Source organism: Rhinoraja longicauda, chromosome 2, assembly GCF_053455715.1.
Source record: "Rhinoraja longicauda isolate Sanriku21f chromosome 2, sRhiLon1.1, whole genome shotgun sequence".
Classification (NCBI taxonomy): Eukaryota; Metazoa; Chordata; class Chondrichthyes; order Rajiformes; family Arhynchobatidae; genus Rhinoraja; species Rhinoraja longicauda.
This window is the reverse complement of record NC_135954.1, coordinates 89185529-89206267: the sequence shown is the minus strand read 5'-3', so window position 1 is coordinate 89206267 and position 20739 is coordinate 89185529. Positions and strand designations below refer to the sequence as shown.

At 40.8% G+C, this 20739-nt stretch overlaps 1 protein-coding gene across 1 annotated transcript; it reads right to left on the bottom strand.

The window, feature by feature from the left end:
- Nucleotides 1-1557: 1557 nt before the first annotated feature.
- Nucleotides 1558-20418, bottom strand: chmp5b (charged multivesicular body protein 5b). The gene is made up of 8 exons (XM_078423035.1): nt 20185-20418; nt 10438-10542; nt 10078-10124; nt 9854-9947; nt 9569-9640; nt 6144-6252; nt 5121-5236; nt 1558-3514 (listed from the first exon to the last, which is right to left on the bottom strand). Exons 1-8 carry the CDS (start codon nt 20251-20253, stop codon nt 3464-3466), a joined length of 663 nt encoding a protein of 220 aa, XP_078279161.1. The 5' UTR covers nt 20254-20418; the 3' UTR covers nt 1558-3463.
- Between the last annotated feature and the right edge of the window lie 321 nt (nt 20419-20739).

Here is a 20739-nt window from a genome sequence, read left to right as displayed (position 1 = left end):
TAGGATTTACAGCAACTGTTCACATTGATATTCTAATGAGCCATTCTCTGCCAGAGATCCAGAAGGAAAGCCAGAAGTCAAAACTTTAGTTTCATGTGAGGTTTTAAACTTATTGAGTACATACTTGCATTTCCATGACTCCTGGGTTATTCTTTTCAATATCCCAAAAGGCTTTTATTAATTGGACCCTGACATTTTCAAGGTGGGGGGTCTTTACAAATAAGTTGGTGTTTAATGTAAAAATAATGAAGCACACAGCTCTTATAACAAATCAAATTGTATTTATACATCATTTAAAGCTATTTGAATTTCAAACATTGATCATTTCAGACTTTTTGAAATCAGTTGTTTCCAAAAAAGTGGTGATTTCAATAACAATAATTTTTTAGTCATTTCATACTTAATGTTTTATGAATGAACACCTCTTAACTTTTTCTTTAACCTTCAGCACTAAGGGAAATGGCCCTGGCATATTTAACTATCCATACTAACTGAAGTTCCTTAAACTTTGTACGCAATAAATACCTTCGATTCGTACCAGCATTTGCAATTATTTTCTTATATTCTAAATCTGCTATGTATTTTGAACAAGGCCTTTATGTTCTTCCTAATTATTTAGATGAAATATACCAACCAGCGTTAAGAATTTTTTGCCCAATAGCTGTTATACCCAATGCCTCAGCTCACCATTCTCCTGTACCACCTTTAAAATATTTAATTTACATTGTATCTCCTTATTCGTTCAAAAAATCATGCTATACTTTTATTGAATTTCATCTGCAACTTTATAGCCTAATTTTGCACTTACGAACCCAATGTCATCTCTGAACTGCTGCATTTTCATAAGATCAGAAGACATCGGAGCAGAATTAGGCCATTTGGTCCATCGAGTCTGCTCTACCATTCAATCATAGCTGATCTATTTTTCCCCTCTCAACCCCATTCCCTATTCTTCGCCCCATAACCTTCGACACTTTCACTAATCACGAACCTATCAATCAATCTCTGATTTAATAATACCCGATGACGTGGCCTCCACTGCCGTCTGTGGCAATAAATTCCAGATTCACCTCGCTGGTTAAAGAAATTCCTCCTCATCTCCATTCTAACAGGTACATCCCTTTATTCTGAGGCTATACTTTCTGGTCCTAGACTCTCCCACAACTGAAAGATCCTCTCCAGATCCACTCTATCTCTGCCTTTCATTATTTGGTAATGTTCCAATGAGATCCTCCCTCATCCTTCTAAATTCCAGTGAGTACAGACCCAAAACCATCAAACGCATTAACCCCCACAGGATCATTCTTGTAAACCTCCTTTGGATCCTCTCCATAAGCAGCAAATCTTTCATCAGACATATCATATCATATCATATATATACAGCCGGAAACAGGCCTTTTCGGCCCTCCAAGTCCGTGCCGCCCAGTGATCCCCGTACATTAACACTATCCTACACCCACTAGGGACAATTTTTACATTTACCCAGCCAATTAACCTACATACCTGTACGTCTTTGGAGTGTGGGAGGAAACCGAAGATCTCGGAGAAAACCCACGCAGGTCACGGGGAGAACGTACAAACTCCTTACAGTGCAGCACCCGTAGTCAGGATCGAACCTGAGTCTCCGGCGCTGCATTCGCTGTAAAGCAGCAACTCTACCGCTGCGCTACCGTGCCGCCCATGTGACCCAAAGCTGCTGTGGTATGACCAGTGCCTTATAAAGCCTCAGCATTACTTCATAGCTTTTATATTCTAATCCTTTAAAAATGAATGGCAACATTGCATTTGCCTTCCTTACCACTAACTCAACTTGCAAATCAACCTTTTGGGAACCCTGCACCAGTATTCCCGAGACCCATAGCACCTCTGATTTCAGAATCCTCTCGCTACTTGGAAAATAGTCTACACCTTTATTCTTTCCACCAAAGTGCATGACCTTGCTACACTGTATTCCTCTTGCCAATTCTTTGCTTATTCTCCAAACTTGTCCTTTTGCAGGCTCCCTGCTTCCACTACCACCCTCTGACACCTACCAAATCAATTTTGTGTTTAACTGGCTTGCTCTCACTAGATACTATGATTCAACTTTCTGATCTATACAGGACATTGCGAAAGGCCTTGCTCCACTCCATATAGACAGTGTCTACCGGCCTGCCCATGTCAATCCTCTTGGTCTCCTCTTCAAAAACTAAGATGCGAGAAAGGACTGACAACCCCTAATCTACTCCAATCTTCCCAAATACATGCAAATCTTATCTGTCAGAATATTCTCCAGAAATATTCTCACTAGACATTAGGCTTGTTTCATTGCAATAAAATTCAAAGCTTTGAACCACCATTTATTCAAATCTATCATAAAAGTCGCAAAATAATTGTGTGCAAGAAACGGAACTCAAGTTCAAATAAAAATAAATACCTTTGTCATGTCTAACCTTTTTTTATTTTTACATTTAAAACTTATTTTACGTAGACAATCTTTTTATTAATCTATATTAAGTAGGTTTTTGTACAAGGCAATATATTAATACTGCAGGATTACTCCAATGTTATAAAATATTCCCAATGCAAGAAATAATTATGTCAGGTTTTAAATTACTCTGCCTTAGTTTGAATCAAACCATCATTTTGATTCCCACATTAAAGTGCTCCTACTTCAAACCATTGACAGTTTAGTTTCCCACAAAATAATTAAATGAAATAGATTTGACTAATGTCACCTGTATTATGGGAAGAATTGGGCAATTGATCAAAAAAAAAGACAGTTCATGAAGGAAAAAAAGCCATGCTGAGCCTTGCCCCTGTACATTAAAATATTTCAGAATCAATCACTGCCAGCATATAGTAAATGGAATCGGAGAGCCACAACCAAAACTAGTGTCACAAAATCCTTTCATCTTGCTCGTTTGGACAAGCCAACATTTAAGTGCAACATATTTCAACCACACCAAATAGATTTAATATTTTACATAAATTAGGTTCATTCAATTCAGCAAAACTGATTAAAAGTCAGTTCTTTAGTTATAAAAGTGTGTTTATTAAGTAGAAGGCTACAATTGTCTGAAAATAATTATTTATTCCAATAATAAAAGGATGGGAGATTTACAGAGCTTAAATATTTGTCTCTGCAGCCAGTTTATTAAAGTACAGGCCAGCACATTGCGATCCCACGTAGTTTCCACAAATCAGTTTTTGTATAATCATGCTTAGTATCCATTGCAAGCAAAATAGTGCACAAGCGTTAATCAAAGGACACAGACTTTAAGAGGTCAATTCTACAAGATATTTCTTGCACATTATTTAAAGGAATTAAATAGAAACCCATGTTACAATATCAAAGTTGTTTTCCAAGCCAGCTTCCATAATGCAGTGAAGGCATGACATTTTGATTTGAAATAATACCTCAAGAAATGATGGCATATGTACAAAAAAGCATTTAATTACAAATTTGCTTCAGAGCCGTTAGTTAAGTTGCAGGGATCTGTGGCAAGCCAAATTCATCCACTAGTACACCATCCTGAAAATACAAATAATTTTCGGTATTATTGAAATAAAATACACTTTGCTTCCCACATGGAGTACATTTAACTGTTTGGTTTGCTAAATGACTACAAGCATTAGGTGCAAAATTCAATGCAGAAATAAGAAAAATAGAAATTGTGAATGAAATGTCAAGTGGAACAGTACAGCACAAGAACAGGCCCTTCGACCCAGAATATCTGTGCCGAACATGATGCCAAGACCTGCTCTTATCTGCCTGCACATAATCCAATTTCCTTCATTGCCTGCACGTCCATATGCCTATCCAAGATTCTTAAATGCCACTATCATATGTGCCTCAATCACCATCCTCAGCAGCTCATTCCAAGTGACTTGGACAGGTTGTGTGAGTGGGCGGATGCTTGGCAGATGCAGTTTAATGTGGATAAGTGTGAGGTTATCCACTTTGGTGGTAAGAATAGGAGGGCAGATTATTATCTGAATGGTGTCAAGTTAGGAAAAGGGGACGTACAACATGATCTGGGTGTCCTAGTGCATCAGTCACTGAAAGGAAGCATGCAGGTACAGCAGGCAGTGAAGAAAGCCAATGGAATGTTGGCCTTCATAACAAGAGGAGTTGAGTATAGGAGCAAAGAGGTCCTTCTGCAGTTGTACAGGGCCCTAGTGAGACCGCACCTGGAGTACTGTGTGCAGTTTTGGTCTCCAAATTTGAGGAAGGATATTCTTGCTATTGAGGGCGTGCAGCGTAGGTTTACTAGGTTAATTCCCGGAATGGCGGGACTGTCATATGTTGAAAGACTGGAGCGACTAGGCTTGTATACACTGGAATTTAGAAGGATGAGAGGGGATCTTATCGAAACGTATAAGATTATTAAGGGGTTGGACACATTAGAGGCAGGAAACATGTTCCCAATGTTGGGGGAGTCCAGAACCAGGGGCCACAGTTTGAGAATAAGGGGTAGGCCATTTAGAACAGAGACGAGGAAAAACTTTTTCAGTCAGAGAGTTGTGAATCTGTGGAATTCTCTGCCTCAGAGGGCAGTGGAGGCCAATTCACGGAATACATTCAAGAGAGAGCTAGATAGAGCTCTTAAGGATAGCGGAGTCAGGGGCTATGAGGAGAAAGCAGGAACGGGGTACTGATTGAGAATGATCAGCCATGATCACATTGAATGGCGGTGCTGGCTCGAAGGGCTGAATGGCCTACTCCTGCACCTATTGTCTATTCCAGGCACTCACTGTGTAAAAATGTTTACCTGCATACCTCCTTTAAATCTTGCCCCTCACCTTAAAGCTATGCCCTCTAGTATTTTATTTTTCCATCCTGGGAATAGGGTTCTAAATGTCTACCCTATCTTTGTTTCACTGTATATACTATCAGATCTCCCCACAACTTGTGGCATTCTGGAGAAAACAATTATTATTTCATTATCACTCATTAAAAATGCTAAAGTGCAGCTTTTATATTACTCAATCCAACTGGAGATGTAGCCACCAGGCGCATGCAAGGATCCACAATGCTAATATATCATGTGTGGCAATTAAATACAAATAATCACGCTGTAAACAACAAAATGCATGAATGCAAAGGGGGAATATCAGCAGATTATAATGAAGCATACCTTGTTAGTTTTTGCATCGCTTGGAACACCCTCAGGAATAGACGGTGCAGATGCAGCCTCGTCCAAATAGGAAGAGTCTTCATCAGCTAGAAGCTCGTCACCAAGCGCATCCAGTTCTAAACGTACAAAATACAGAAACAAGCATTAAATTTTTTTTTTAAATCACACTATTCATTGTATAAAGCTTTGACTGGGATTGGCATGTACCCCAATCCCACATCAAATCCTTTGACAACAATCCACACTACAAATCCCCAGATAACAGGAATTTCTTGTCCACTCTGTCAGATACAGGGTGGGCAAAAATAATCAACCAGCCATGCACAAGAAACAGGAGATTGCAGGCAGCTGCAATAGAAATCTAGTAGTAGAATTTTTTTAACGTTCCCATGATGGAGGTTCTAAAACTAGAGGGCAAAGGAATAAGGTTAGAGATAAAAGTTTCAGAGGGGTCTGAGGGGGATTCTTTTCCCCGTGGAGTATGGTTAGAACCATGAGCGCACTGCTTGATGTGGTGGTCAAAGCAAGTACTTTTACCACATTTCACCAGCATCTGGACAAGCACCTGAATTGCCAAAACATAGAAGGCACCTAAATGACAAATGCACATAAAATGGGATTAGCATAGATAAAAACTCTGGATATTGTGGGCTGAAGTGGCTTCTTTCATGCTGTACGGCTGGACTTTAAAACTATTTGCAATGTGGAACATATAGGCCAATTCACTGTTGATATATTCACAGAAAAACATTTAAATAGAGCATAAACACGTCAAACTAACAATATACACAATGTGATCCTTTGTCGTTGGATCAAACTAAAGTATATATTTGTGCACCAATATTCAACATTTAGAAAAAAAATTGTATTGTTTAAAATGCATCCAGTACATTCAACATTGTAACACAATTGCAACTACCAAAAATAGGTTATCTTTTAAGTTTCCCTACCAGCAATTAGCTCTGCTGGATTCCATTATACTCTTATTACTACTGTAATAAATTATGGGGAGTTCATCCTCACCTGCTTCCAAATCATCTTCATCAATTTCCGGTGTTCCATAACTACGACTCAAGGCTTCCTGCACATCATTTGCTTCTTCCATCATGTCTTCTAATTGATCTTGTATGTTCTGCGGTGACCAAGAGTGAATCATTTACAATGTAGCTTGTTGCATCAAAACCTACGAGTCATACAGCAGGCAAACAGGCGTTTCAGCCCAACTCGCCCATCATATCAATCTAAGCTAGTCACATTTGGCAGCGTTTGGCCCATATCCATCTTAACCTTTCCTATCCATGTACCTGTCCAAATGTCTTTTAAATGTCGTTATTGTATCTGCCTCAACTAATTCCTCTGGTAGCTCATTCCATATACCCACCATCTGCTATGTGGAAAAAGTTTGCCCCTCAGATTCTTATTCAAATTTCCCTTCTTACCTTAAACTTTTGCCTCTGGTTCTTGATTCCCCTACCCTGGGAAACAACTGTACATTCACCATATCAATTCTCATCATTTTATACACCTCTACAAAAATCACCCCTCAGCCTCCTGCAATCCAAGAAAATAAAGTCCCAGCCTGCCCAAACTCTCCCTATAGTTCAGGCCCTCAAGTCCTGGCAACATCCTCTCAAATCTTCTCTGCGCTCTTTCCAGCTTAATGGTATCTTCCCTATTGCAGCAAGGGATGAAAATGGAATATAATACTCCCAACTGCAGCCTCACCAACATCTTGTACAACTGTGACATAATGTTCCAACACTTAATTCCCTGACTGATGAAGGCAAATGTGCCAAAAGCTACACCATCTACCCGCGATGCTACTTTCTGGGACTTACTAGATCACTCAGCATGCCTCGATCACTCCTTTACAACACCCTGAGGCACACCCTTAATCACAGGCCTCCAGTAAAAAATAAACCTTTCACACTACCCTTTGCTTCTTACAATAAAGCCAATTCTGTATTCAGCTAGCTTGCTCACCCTGGATACCATGAAAACTTCCAGAGGACCCAGCATGCAAAACCTCATCAAAGGCATTGCTGAAGTCCATATAGACCAAACTCATGGTTCTGCCCTCATCAACCTTCTTGGTTAATTCACAAGACAGTCAACTGTAATAAGGACTGTCCTTAAGATAATGTCATTCACTTTCTAAATTTCCCTAGTCTTCACATCTTTCTCCGCAGTAAGAGCAGTGGAGAACTATTCATTGAGGATCTTGCCAGTCTCCTGCAGCTCCACATATAGATTTCAACTTTAATTTCTGAGAAGCCATGAACATTTTTCCCCTTAATGTACCTTGTCAAATCCTTTTGGATTCTTCTTAATCTCATCTGCCAGTGTTATTCCTTGCCCCATTTTGCCCTCCTGATTTCCTTTAGTATGCTCCTCACTCCCATGTACTCCTCCACGGATACACGATCCCAGCTGCTGAAATCTGAACTATGCCTCATTTCTTGATTAGAGCCCCCATTTCTCTCCTCATCCAGGGTTCCTTACTCCCACCAGCCTTGCCCTTCACCAACAGCAACATGTGTACCTCGAACTCTCACTGCCTCACTTTAAAAAGCACCAGACTTTCCAGATGCCTCTTTACCCGCAAACGACCTACTCCAATGAACTTTAACAAGCTCCTGTCTCACACTATAAAAGTTGACCTTGCCTAATAATACTTTAATGTCCTTATCCCAACTATTTTATAGCTAATAGAGTGGTGGGTGCTGATCTCAAAAGGTTCACCCACTGACACTTCAATCACTTGCCCTACCCATTTCCCTAAGAATAGAGCTTTGCTCTGTCCCCTTGTAGCATCCCCTACTTATTACCTAAGAAACCTTCCTGAACACACTTGACAAATTACACTTCAACTAAGCCGTTAGTACTATGGCAGTCCCAATTTAGATTGGGAAAGTTAAAATCCCCTGGTATGACAATGTTATTAGTCTTGCAGCTGTCTAAAATCTTCCGGCATATTTGTTCCTCCAATTCCTGTTGACTATTAGGGGCCTAGAGTACAATTCCAACAGGTGATCACCCTCTTTTTTTATTTCTCAGCTCCACAGCCTCACTGGACAATCTTTCATCATATCATCATATATCATCATATATATACAGCCGGAAACAGGCCTTTTCGGCCCTCCAAGTCCGTGCCGCCCAGCGATCCCCGCACATTAACACTATCCGACACCCACTAGGGACAATTTTTTACATTTACCCAGCCAATTAACCTACATACCTGTACGTCTTTGGAGTGTGGGGGGAAACCGAAGATCTCGGAGAAAACCCACGCAGGTCACGGGGAGAACGTACAAACTCCTTACAGTGCAGCACCCGTAGTCAGGATCGAACCTGAGTCTCCGGCGCTGCATTCGCTGTAAAGCAGCAACTCTACCGCTGCGCTACCGTGCCGCCCTAGTAATGTCAATGACATTCAGTAATGTCAGACTATTGCCATTAAGTAATACCTTAAAAAAGTTACTCCCCTTCTTTTACCTCTATAAACAGTCAGCTGCCAGTGCTGGCTCTCGCTTAGCCAGGTTTCTGCAATGCCTTTAGGAGTGACCAATAAGGTGGATGAACTAAGGGTGATAAGTATGTGCGACTGGGATGTTAAAGGCATTGCAGAAACCTGACTAAGAGAGAGCCAGGACTGGCAGCTTACTGTTGATAGAGGTAAAAGAAGAGAGTTACTTTATTAGGGTATTACTTTATCATGGGAATAGTCTGACATTTAGCACTGAAATAAATGCAATTTAATTCAACCATCTTTCCTCGCTCCCATCTACGGAATTTGCTGTCATCAACTTTTGTACCGACCTCCAGCCTCCCACTTGCCTCATGATGGCATTGGATCTCATCCTTCTGCAGAACTGGTTTAAATCCTTCCATATAACACTGGCAATCATGCCCACCGGGATATTCGTCCCCCTCCAGTTCAGATGCAACCTGTCCCTCTTGTACAGGTCTCCTCTGTCCCAAAACAGATCCCAGAGTCCAGAAATCTGAATCCCAACCCCATCCTGCATCAACTACTCAGCCACGCATTCACCTGTCCTATATTCCTACTCTCACTAGCACATGGCATCGGGAGGAATCCGGAGAATCCTACCCTTTTTAACTTTTTGCTTAACTCTCTATATTTACTCTGCAGGATATCAAACCTTTTCCTACGCATGTGATTTGTGCCAATTGTGCACAACAATCTCTTGCTGCTCACCCTGAAGAATATTCTACTGCCGCTCATCCAGGACCCTGGCACCAGGGAGGTAACACACCATCAGTTTCGTTAGTGGCCACATAATCTCTTGCCTGTCCTCCTAACTAATGAGTCTCCTCTCACTATATTCAAGAAAACAAAAGTAATTTTCTATAACAATTCTATAAAATGTTATCTTATACATCTCAAAAGTTTATTTTCAGCAATTTTAAAACACAATATACATCACCTCAATCTGATCAATCTTGACTTGTTTGTAAGCTTTCTTCATTTCCTTGACACCAGTTTTCATTGCATCCACCTGCATAATAGATCAAATGTCAAAAACCATACTGCACCAGTGAGGTTTAATTTAATTTGTGTCTGTTAATTTTAGTAAACTGCACTGCTATATTACTAAATTAACTGAGAATTTACTTAATTGCACTATAAAGATAATGTATTCATATTAAACATGGCTCTATTCTATTACAACAGGCAACATAACAGACATGCAGAGATATTCTGTTGTTACCGTAGTCTTTGTGTCTTTCAATGACTGTATGGTATAGTTGGCTTGCTCCATATTGAATGACTGCTGCATTAGGTTGTCCCTCTGTTGCTCATACCTGTAAATAAGAACCACATACATTCAAGAAATTTTACTGGTCAAATTATTTTGAACAAACTAATCTATACAGAAAATAAACCCAGAAAAAAAAAACCCGAGGAAATAACTCTCAGACAAAAATTACTCACATCCTCTTCTGCTTTAAAATACGCATTGCCTTTTGCTTTACCATGTTCTGGAAAGTAAACAAAAAGCCATTTTGAGTATTTGTATTGTTAATGGAGGCCCAAGTGCTGATTTACAACAAAAACATGATGCAATCATAGCCAGATCTCAAGATGCTTTGTGCAGCACTTAAATCTTCAAATAACAACCCCTTCATTTAATAAATGATCCCTGTTACTAGTTACAGTTCTACGAACACCCTTTGTCTTAAATTATAAATACTTCCATACAGAATACGCTTTTTCATCTTATGCCAATTTGTAATAATAGGTGGAACTTAATAAGTCATATTTTAATACCACCATGATATTTTAAACACTTGCCTTTGGTCCACCCTCTCTCATTTTCTTCATCTGGTCTTTGTATTTGGCTAATTCAACATCAAGTCTGGCGATCTTCTTATCGATAGATTCTGTTCTTCCATCAACCTGAACAAGAAAATAAACAAATAATTCCTTTGAATGGAACCTACTGCATTGGAAGAAAAAGGCTGTAATAACTTTATAACGCTCTATCATACATGGTGGGGGGGGGGGGGGGGGGAGGGAAGGAGTGCGAAATACACTGAGAAATACAGCACAGAGAGACAACACCAACCCCTCACTGTGCTAATGAACTCCTCATGAAGGCGTTGAGGACAGAAAATGAGGAAGGAAAACAAGGAAAATAGGATGCAGTGTGTTTGAAGGCAGAGCTGTAACTTAAGCATACTGTCGAAGACCACTAAACAGGACATATTAAATACACAGACAGAAATACACACATCTAAACTGTATGACTAAGTAACAGACATTTCTAATATACCTCATACATTCGAAGTTCACAAAACTCAATCTATGCTAAAAGCGCCAGAATTACTGAGACAAAATGTGTAAGAAGTAACTGTAGATGCTGGTTTAAACCCCAAAGATAGATACAAAAAGCTGGAGTAACTCAGCGGGACAGGCAGCATCCGTTTCCCTTATCCCTAACCAGTCTGAAGAAGAGCCTCGACCCGAAACATCACCCATTCCTTCTCTCCAGAGATACTGCCTGGCCCGCTGAGTTACTCCAGCATCTTGTGTCTGAGTGTGCCAACATAGTTTAACAATTAGCTTGCTGCTGCCACTCAAAATGCTAATGATTTTTGTCACATTTCACTGTTACCAGGTGCAGCAAACAAATGCTAATACATTTAAAACAGAACAAAAAGCACAAAGGCGAATGTTGAGTTTCATGTACTGAAATATATTATTTTCTAAAGGGAAAAATAATCTTGCCCCAGCAGCAGTGAAACCACCTAGGTAGATTCAGTTCTCTTGGACTAAGAAAAAGAGGAGAGAATAGACACACCTTCTGAACAGTAGGTCAAGACTAAATAAAACCATGGTGTGTATCTGGTTTTATTAAATAATGCTCATTCCCATCAATTCAGCCTCCGACACTAGTGTACAAAGAAATATTAGGTAACGCAGGTGCAATTTCTGTGAACCCACTAGGTGGAAGTAGTATATACCCTTGGTTTCAATACAAAGCTATTTTAATTATTTATGGTGCATCGATCATAGTATCATATTGTCCAAATCAAAAGTGTGAATTTATCAACATGCCTTGTTTGACCGAAAAATGTTAACAGGATTTTGTTACAAATGGAGCTTCACACAAGGGCAAAGCTGGCAAATGGAACTCAGAGAAGCAAAATATACACTCTGATAACCAATTAGAAGTACAGTTTATGCCACCAGACCAACTTTTATTAAAAGAGAACAATGTATCAATGCAAATCACATCATACTTCCCAGAATGAGAGAGTGGACACTCCTGATTGAAAGTACAATCTTTGAAAGTCAGGAGATTAAGGCTCATCTGATAATATCTAGAATTCCACTGACTAAATGAAGATCAGTGTTCTTTGTTGATGGATTCATGAAAAAAGCAACCAGTAGCAGTCTCTGCTTTCTGAATGAACTGTTCTGTTTACATGGCATGGCAAGGTTTATTCTGGTGTTCTCAGTATAACTCGAGCTTTATTTAAGAAAACCAAAGGGTTTACCCATATACAATTAGAATCACCATGCTACTGTTTTGTCTCGTCATGATTGTCAAATTCCAGTTTTATGTACGTTTTTTTGGTTTACCATTTAAAGGATGTGCATGCTATATAATTTAGTGTTGGGTATGGTACTGGATTTTGATTCAGAAACCTACCCTTCCCAGGTTTTAACACACCCTCCTGCTTCCCTATACCGCACCTGGAGTAGTATGTGCAATTTTGGTCTCCTGAGGAAGGACATTATTGCTATTGAGGGATTGCAGTGAAAGTTCACCAGGTTAATTCTTAGAATGCCAGGACTGACATATGATGATAGAATGGGCCGATTGGGCTTGTATTCACTGGAATTTAGGATGAGAGGGGATCTTATAGAAACATATACAATTCTTAAAGGATTGGACAGGCTAGATGCAGGAAAAATGTTCCCCATGTTGGGGGAGTCCAGAATCAGGGGTCTGTTTAAGAATAAAGACTTATTTAGGACTGAGATGAGGAAAAATTTCTTCACCCAGCGAGTTGTGAATCTGTGGAAATTTCTGCCACAGAAGGCACTGGAGGCCAACTTACTGGATGTTTTCAAGAGAGAGTTAGATTTAGCTCTTAGGGCTAAAGGAATCAAGGGATAAGGGGAAAAAGCAGGAACAGGGTACTTATTTTAGATGATCAGCCGTGATCACAATGAATGGCGGTGCTGGCTCGAAGGGCCGAATGGCCTTCTCCTGCACCTATTTTCTGTGTTTCTGTTTCTATCTGTAATTTTTTTACAGAAATGGTCGCAGAAATCACACAATTCCAAAATTCGAATCCAATTAAAATTCTTGTACTAGGTGATCTGAAACGTGTGATTATTTCCTTATTTCTATAGAAGTAAAAGAAAAACAACGGGTGAAGTAAAGATACAAATGAAGAAATTAAGGCAAAAATCAAAGAACAAAAAAGGTAAAAATATGCAGAATCTCATGTGATAAATGTACGAAGTTGTTGGTATGTAGATTAATGTAACTGCTGAAATTATTTTTTTCAATTTTTAATGACAAAAGTAGTGTCTTCTGTCCATTTGTTTATCAGTCACCCTCAGCAGCACATTCACTCAGATATGAATTTGAAGTGCATGGTTCAGGATTGCCAACTTCATCTTGCAACATTAACTTTTTGAGCACTAAAATTCTAAACAGAAATAAGACAACATATACAACTTATCTTCTCAATTGCATCATATATTTGCTTATTTAACTTTAAAAATGTTAAGGCTAGTGTTAGCGGTAAAACTATCCAGATACCATGTATTCCTGGCATCATCTGCATTGCAGGTAGTTCTGGTATAATATTGTTTCCATTAATGCAACTGATGAAATGGGGAATGTTATTTGTATTATGCGGGCTGAATTGGTTCGAGCGCAATTCCAATTGGGAATTTAAAAAACTATTTTGGAAATTAACAAGCAGTCCTGATTAAAAGAAAGTCTAGGTTTCGGTTTCCATGTAAACCTCTCCACAATAATTCGATTCCACTGTCTCTTAATATAGGGTGCTGATTTCACTGAAATTGACAACATTGCTTCTATTAACACTTGAGCAAAAATCGGTATTTTTATCCTGCACTAAGATAAACTTATACCTATCAAAAAAAGACAGGAACAGCTTTATCCACACTTATCATACTAATGTTTGGTACTCCCATAAACTAGAGTGTAATCCCAATCTTCCAAACTAACTCCTTGTGGACCTTGGACTTTTCCCACTGTAATGAATGCAATAATACTGTAACACTATATTCTGTTGGTAATTTTTCATTTTGTACTACCTGTTTTACTATGAATGGCTTGATTGTATTCATTAACCATATGATTTGCCTGGATAGATTGCAAAGTTTATCAGTGCATCTTAGTGCACATGACAAAAATAAATAAATACTAAATTCATATTTTTCAAATTCCTACAGGAAAAATAACTTTGTTACTGTGAGCCTGATGCTCTATAGACCTCACCACTCTTTTCCCCATTGAAACAATTGTCTTTATAATGAAATTTTCTGTAACATGAGGTTTCTTAGGAATTGTAACTATTATATTACAGCAAAGCCATCTGTGTGCGACTCTAAGGAACTGAAAAGATACAAATTCTTTGTAATTTAGAAACCAAGTCTCCTCTATAGACTGTAGGGTCTCGACCCGAAACATCACCCATTCCTTCTCTCCAGAGATGCTGCCTGTCCCGTTGAGTTACTCCAGCATTTTGTCTGCCTTTAATTTAAACCAACATCTGCAGTTCTTTCCTACACCTCCTCTTATAATCATTGTTTCAAATTTCCTTCCATCCAATCAGAAAAAAGATTTTTTTGTTTGTGTGCTACAAACACATTTACAATGTAATACATTTGTCAAGTCCTACCTATCTCTGAGGATCACATAACCTGAAGAAATTTGGTTGATGCAATGTTACTATTATTTCTATGGTATTTTCCTTTCCAAACCCACAATGTCCTTCCAAAGCAGTTACAAATCAATTAATACAAATTCTAGTTCAGGTTTTACCCATGAATACGGAAAACCTGACTGCATTCATTGCTCCTTTAACCACTGTTCGTAGAATTTGTCCTCTGCTACTTACAAATACAAGTATATCCTCTCCTTGGCAATACAGATTTGTCTTCATTCTGACCTCCACATCAAACTCTGCTTCATCCAGCAATTCAACCAAATAATTGGATTATTTTGTAAAATTCACAGCATTGGAGTTAGTCAACAGGCCAGGCAGCATCGCTGGAGGACTTGGATAGGCAATGTTGTGGGTCGGGATCCTTCTTGGACATGGATAAGCGATGCTTCTCTACTTTTGCGCACCGAAAACATAAGCTTCAGTAAATGTTAGCTCATAGCTTTACCTTCCTATACACCTTCTTCCAAATCCACTTTTCCTTCCAAACCTAATCCACGTGAATTTTACTAAACTCCCTGATGTATTCATCCAAGATTAAACAATTCTTTAGCAAGGGCTTAAGATCCACTTTACCTGGATTGCATATTTTTTTGCTGGCCTTTCTACACCAGCCTTCTCATTGAAGCTGAGAGTATGGTAGTTCTTACTGGCAGTGAAGGCTTCTCAACAGCGAATGCACATAACACAAATTGGGTGGTATCTTTTCAAATACCTCTACTCTGTCCATTAAGCTCAACTGCTCTACCCGGTCACACTCCTTAAATTCCTGTCCTCCCTCATCAGTTTTGACTTTGCATGTTGTCTTAATATAAAAATAAGGAATACACCACGTGTTTTTTAAAATTAAATATTTTGCAACCTTCCTCATCTAAAACAGATTTAATAACTTCCCATTTTATATCTATTCACCATTTTACCTGAACACTGAAGCACCAGTAACATGCAATGAACAATAGTTCCGAGAGCTTTTCCAGCTTCTGCAAGTTCTCCTTGCTGGATTACGTAAATGTCTTGAACATCTCTCATGACATCTTTTACTAATACATTAATATCACATCTGGCTTTTAAGTAGATTTTTCATCAAACACTGGCAGGACAACAGTGGTTAGTCAAGTTCCTGGGTATACAAATCTCTGGTGATCTATCCTCAGGCCAGTACATATATGCAATCACTAAGATAGCTTCCCAACAACTCTACTTCCTCGGACGTTTGAGGAGACTCAGCATGTCACCAAACACTATCACTTCCACAAGTGCCTGATGGAGAGCCTACTGACTGGTTGCATTGTGGCCTGATTCTGAAATTCGAATACTAAAGACCAAAGGAGGCTGCAGACAGTGATGGACTTTGCCCGTTCCACCAAGGGTACTGATTGCCCCATCGTCAAAGGAATCCACAGAAGGTGCTGACTCCAGTCGATATCAACAAAGTCTCACACCACCCTGTCCTTGCTTTCTTCTTGCTGCCATATCATATCATATCATATCATATCATATATATACAGCCGGAAACAGGCCTTTTCGGCCCTCCAAGTCCGTGCCGCCCAGCGATCCCCGTACATTAACACTACCCTACACCCACTAGGGACAATTTTTACATTTACCCAGCCAATTAACCTACATACCTGTACGTCTTTGGAGTGTGGGAGGAAACCGAAGATCTCGGAGAAAACCCACGCAGGTCACGGGGAGAACGTACAAACTCCTTACAGTGCAGCACCCGTAGTCAGGATCGAACCTGAGTCTCCGGCGCTGCATTCGCTGTAAAGCAGCAACTCTACCGCTGCGCTACCGTGCCGCCCTCTTTGAGAGGTTGGTTCAGGAGCCTGAGACTAGTTACATCCAGGTTCAAGAACGGCTTCGCCCCGTCAACCATCAGGTTCTTGAACTACTCTGTGCAACCCTATTTCAGCACCGAACCACGCATTATTGTGGTTGTTCTATGTACTTTAGGTTTTGCAATCATGCTCTAGTTTAATTAGAATAACTAAAAATTTATTGTAAATCTATAATTATTGTTACAACCATTGTGCCTGAAAAGTTGCAGCAAGTTAAAAATGTTTTCAGTTCCGGTTCATGCCCAGTACACAAGATGAGGCAAACATTCTTGGCTCTTGAAAAACCTGTAGGATTACTTCAGGGGTGCTGGAATGTGCTCGTCCTTCCTTTTGAACTTTAAATGCAACTCATGTGCAATATCATTAAGTTAAGACCTAATGGATGCACCAGAATAACTAACCTGTCTATATTATCCACAGGTGCTTTCTGGCCTGAGTATTTCCCGCATTCCAACTTTACAGTTTTCTGTTTGCAACAACCAAACATTAAGAACTATCGCAATGTACTTGAGGATCAAAACTATTGGTACAAATAACTGAGATGCTGAAAATGAAGAGAGATTGGCAACATTGTTGTTGAAAGAAGGGCAAAACAAGTGTGCAGGTACAATAAATAAAACCACCTTTTCAAGATCCTTTAAACTTAGATTCCTGCCTATGTCTCACCGAATCAGATGACACCATTGTGTATACGAAATTCAATCCACAGTGAGGTGTGGCGGGACAGGGAGGAGTTAGAATTCTTATTAATGTTAATTTCTAAACATTACTTCCTTTACTACCTGAGACAGATAAGAAAATACATGGTTAGCAGGTTAATTAAAAAATATAAATCTAAATAGGATGTGGGAAGCAAAGGAACCTGGGAATATAAATTATTATAAAAACAGATCAGTAAATGAAAAAGAAAGCAAGCAAGAGAACTTATTTCTAAAGAGAAAGAACTGAAAATCTTGGCCAGATTGCATTTAGACAACTTTTTATTGCTCTGGCCATTAAGTCACAGAGTTAGTCATACCGCATGGAAATAGGCCCTGCTGTCCAACTTGCCCACACCGGCCAACATGTCCCATCAACACTGGTCCCACCTGCCTACATTTGGCCCATATCCCTCTAAATCTGTCCTACCCAGGTACCTGTCTAAATGTTTCTTAAACGTTGCAATAGTACCTGCCTCAACTACCTCCTCCAGCAGCTCGTTCCATACACCTACCACCCTTTGTGTGAAATGTTACCCCTCAGATTCCTATTTAAAAAGAGCCCCTGTGCAACTACCCGATCTATTGCTATCTTGATTGTGTACACCTCTAAGATAACTCTTCATCCTCCTGCACTCCAAGGAATAGAGTCCTAGGCTGCTCAACCTCTCCCTAGCTCAGGCCCTGGAGTCCTGGAAACATCCTTGTAAATCTTTTCTGCACCCGTTCCAGCTTGACAACATCTATCCTACAACATGGTGCCCAAAACTGAACACAATACTCTAAATGCAGCCTCACTAACATCTTATACAATTGCAACATGACCTCCCAACTTCTATAGTCAATGCTCTGACTGATGAAGGCCAATGTGCCAAAAGCCTTTTTTGACCACCCTATCTACATGTAATGCCACTTTAAATGAACTATGTACCTGTACTCGTAGATCCCTCTGCTCGACACTCCCCAGAGCCTTATCGTTCACTGTGTACGTTCTGCCCATGTTAGTTAGTGCTCCCAAAATGCAACATCTCACATTTCTCTGTATTAAATTTCATCAACCATTCCACAGCCTTCTGCCCAACTCATCAAGATCCTGGTGCAGTTTTTGACAATCATCTTCACTAACTACAATACCACCCACTATTGTGTCATCTGCAAACTTGCTAACCTTGCCACGTACGTTCTCATCCAAATCATTGATATAGATGACAAACAGCAATGGGTCCAGCATCGAACCCTGAGGCACACCACTAGTCACAGGCCTCCAGTCCAAAAAGCAACCTTCCACCATCATACCTTTGCTTCTCTCCATGAAGCTAATTTTCTATCCATCATAAAAAAACTTTCAAGAAGTGGAGTTAACGAACTAAAAACATTAAGTCTACGGTGAGTACACTCCAGAGCCCCGATCATTTGGACCTCAGTAGGTGAACTGCAGCACATAGGACATTTGTGTTTTGCCTCAGACATTCAGAGGCTGAGCTCATGGTTGCATTCACTGGCGCCTAAAGAACATGTGCATGACAATGCATCTTCCACACTTGGAAGAAAAAGATTCCCCACCAGCCTACCCTCACTCTACAATGCTACCTTCTGACAATAAAAGTTCACAGAAATCATGGACCACTTCTTTTATGCCCGAAATATCTCTCGGTGAAAGCAAGCATAGTTGATGCCGGTTGATACCATAGCACAGCCTGTGATCAATTGAAGGTAAGGACCTCAGATCTTATACCAAACTCATGGTCTACCAGGCAGCATGGTTCCCTTCATAATGCTCTGAGACAAGGACTATCTAAGCAAGGACCCCAAAATACTGGAAAGGCAGCAGCAATGCCATTTTTTCTGTATTCACTGGATAGGCTAAACAATCCAATGTCAATGTCACCCACAAGCCAAAGTAAAGCACTGAGGATTTAATTACCCTCAGCTGGCTTTATTGACCGTGCTATTTGTCTGCCCAACTCTAGACAACTGTAACAGACACTTTATTCCACCCTTTCACAGAAACACAATTGAACAGGCGATTCAAAGACATGCTCAACACCTTCTTAAAAGAGAGCAACGTTAATGGCAGAAGGAACAAACTACCCTTCACTTGCTCCATCAGACAACTCCTGTCCCATCTGTAGATTTACAATCATCCTAAAATGTACCAAATCATAAGGGAATGAAACATCCTTAATCCCAAAGGATTGCCCAAGTAGAATAAGATACGAAGCAGTAGAAAGGGCACAAAAGCAGATTTGTATTGGCTTATACATGTCAACAGAGGCCATTTGAGTACAGGAAGACATGATTTAGTACGTTTGCTGCTGTAAACACGTCAATGTACAAATGTTATTCCCAGTGTTCCCCTCTACCTACCCCCTGAACCCTTCATATACCCCCTTCTGGCTTTGCATTTCAGTCCTCTCTCCTTGTCTGACACTCTTTTGTTTCCTTTTCATCTCTCGCCTTTGTCCACCATCAGCCAATAAATCCCCTCTTACCTGTGTCCACCCATCATTTGCAAGGGTCCCGACCCGAAATGTCACCCATCCATTCTCTCCAGAGATGTTCCCTGACCCGCTGACTTACTCCAACATTTTTGTGTCTATCTTTATCCCGCACCCATCTCTCCTCCAGCTTCTTGAAGTCACATGGGTCCCGACCCGAAACGTCGCCTGTCCATGATCTCCAGAGATGCTGCCTGACCCGATGCCTGGGTCACTCCAGCACTTTGTGTTTCGCTCAAAATGTCAACATCTGCAGTTATTTGTGCCTCCGCCGCAAAATCTGGGACGGTCACTGTTGGGAAATCGAGAGACAGGGAGGGAGGGACCGGTCTGCTCATCCAGTGCGGGCAACCCGGACTGAACACAGGCCCTCCGCGGCCTCCGTCCGTCCCCGTCCCCGTCCCCCCCGGGCCGAGGCCGCAGCCGACTCCAGGCCGTCACCGGGCGGCTCTGTCTCCCCCCCCCCCCCCCCTCACGGGGACCGCGCCCCGCCCCGCTCTCACCCGGCCGGCCCGGGCTGGGTGACACCGTTTCCTCGCCTCCTGCCCGGGGTTGGAGCACTTACGTTGCCGATGCAGTCCGTCAGGTTAGGCGGGGGGCCCTTGGGCTTGGCTCGACCGAACAGCCGGTTCATGGCGGCGACGACGGAGACGGGGGCGACGAAAGCAAAACAAATCCTCACCCGACCTCACGTGGTGTCGGCGTCGGCGGCGTCACAGTGGGCGGTGGGCAAAGAGTGGGCGAGGTCGAAACCACCGGATTAATGACGCCACCGCACGGACGTCCGCCGCACCTCACCCACTGCGTTGCGAGTGACGGCCACAGAGGGCGATGTAGAGCAAAGGCACTAGAGGAGCAAGATAGACCACTCGACCCTAAAAACGTAGTACGTCACGGCGCCATTTTCGTAGTCAAGTCAAGTCAAGTTTATTTGTCACATACACACACGATGTGCAGTGAAATGAAAGTAGCAATGCCTGCGGATTGTGCACAAAAAAGAATTACAGTTACAGCATATAAATAAAGTTAATAAGTTAATATAGAGAAGACAGAATTTAGTCCCTGGAGTTATAAAAGTTAACAGTCCTGATGGCCTGTGGGAAGAAACTCCGTTTCATCC

Excerpts from the sequence above, each read along its gene's own strand:
- chmp5b (XM_078423035.1), bottom strand. The coding sequence starts at position 20,253 with ATGAACCGGCTGTTCGGTCGAGCCAAGCCCAAGGGCCCCCCGCCTAAC. Across the intron at positions 9,948-10,077 it reads ATTTTAAAGCAGAAGAGGAT|GTATGAGCAACAGAGGGACA; the intron begins GTGAGTAATTTT and ends TCTTATTTACAG. Across the intron at positions 5,237-6,143 it reads TGAAGATGATTTGGAAGCAG|AACTGGATGCGCTTGGTGAC; the intron begins GTGAGGATGAAC and ends TTGTACGTTTAG.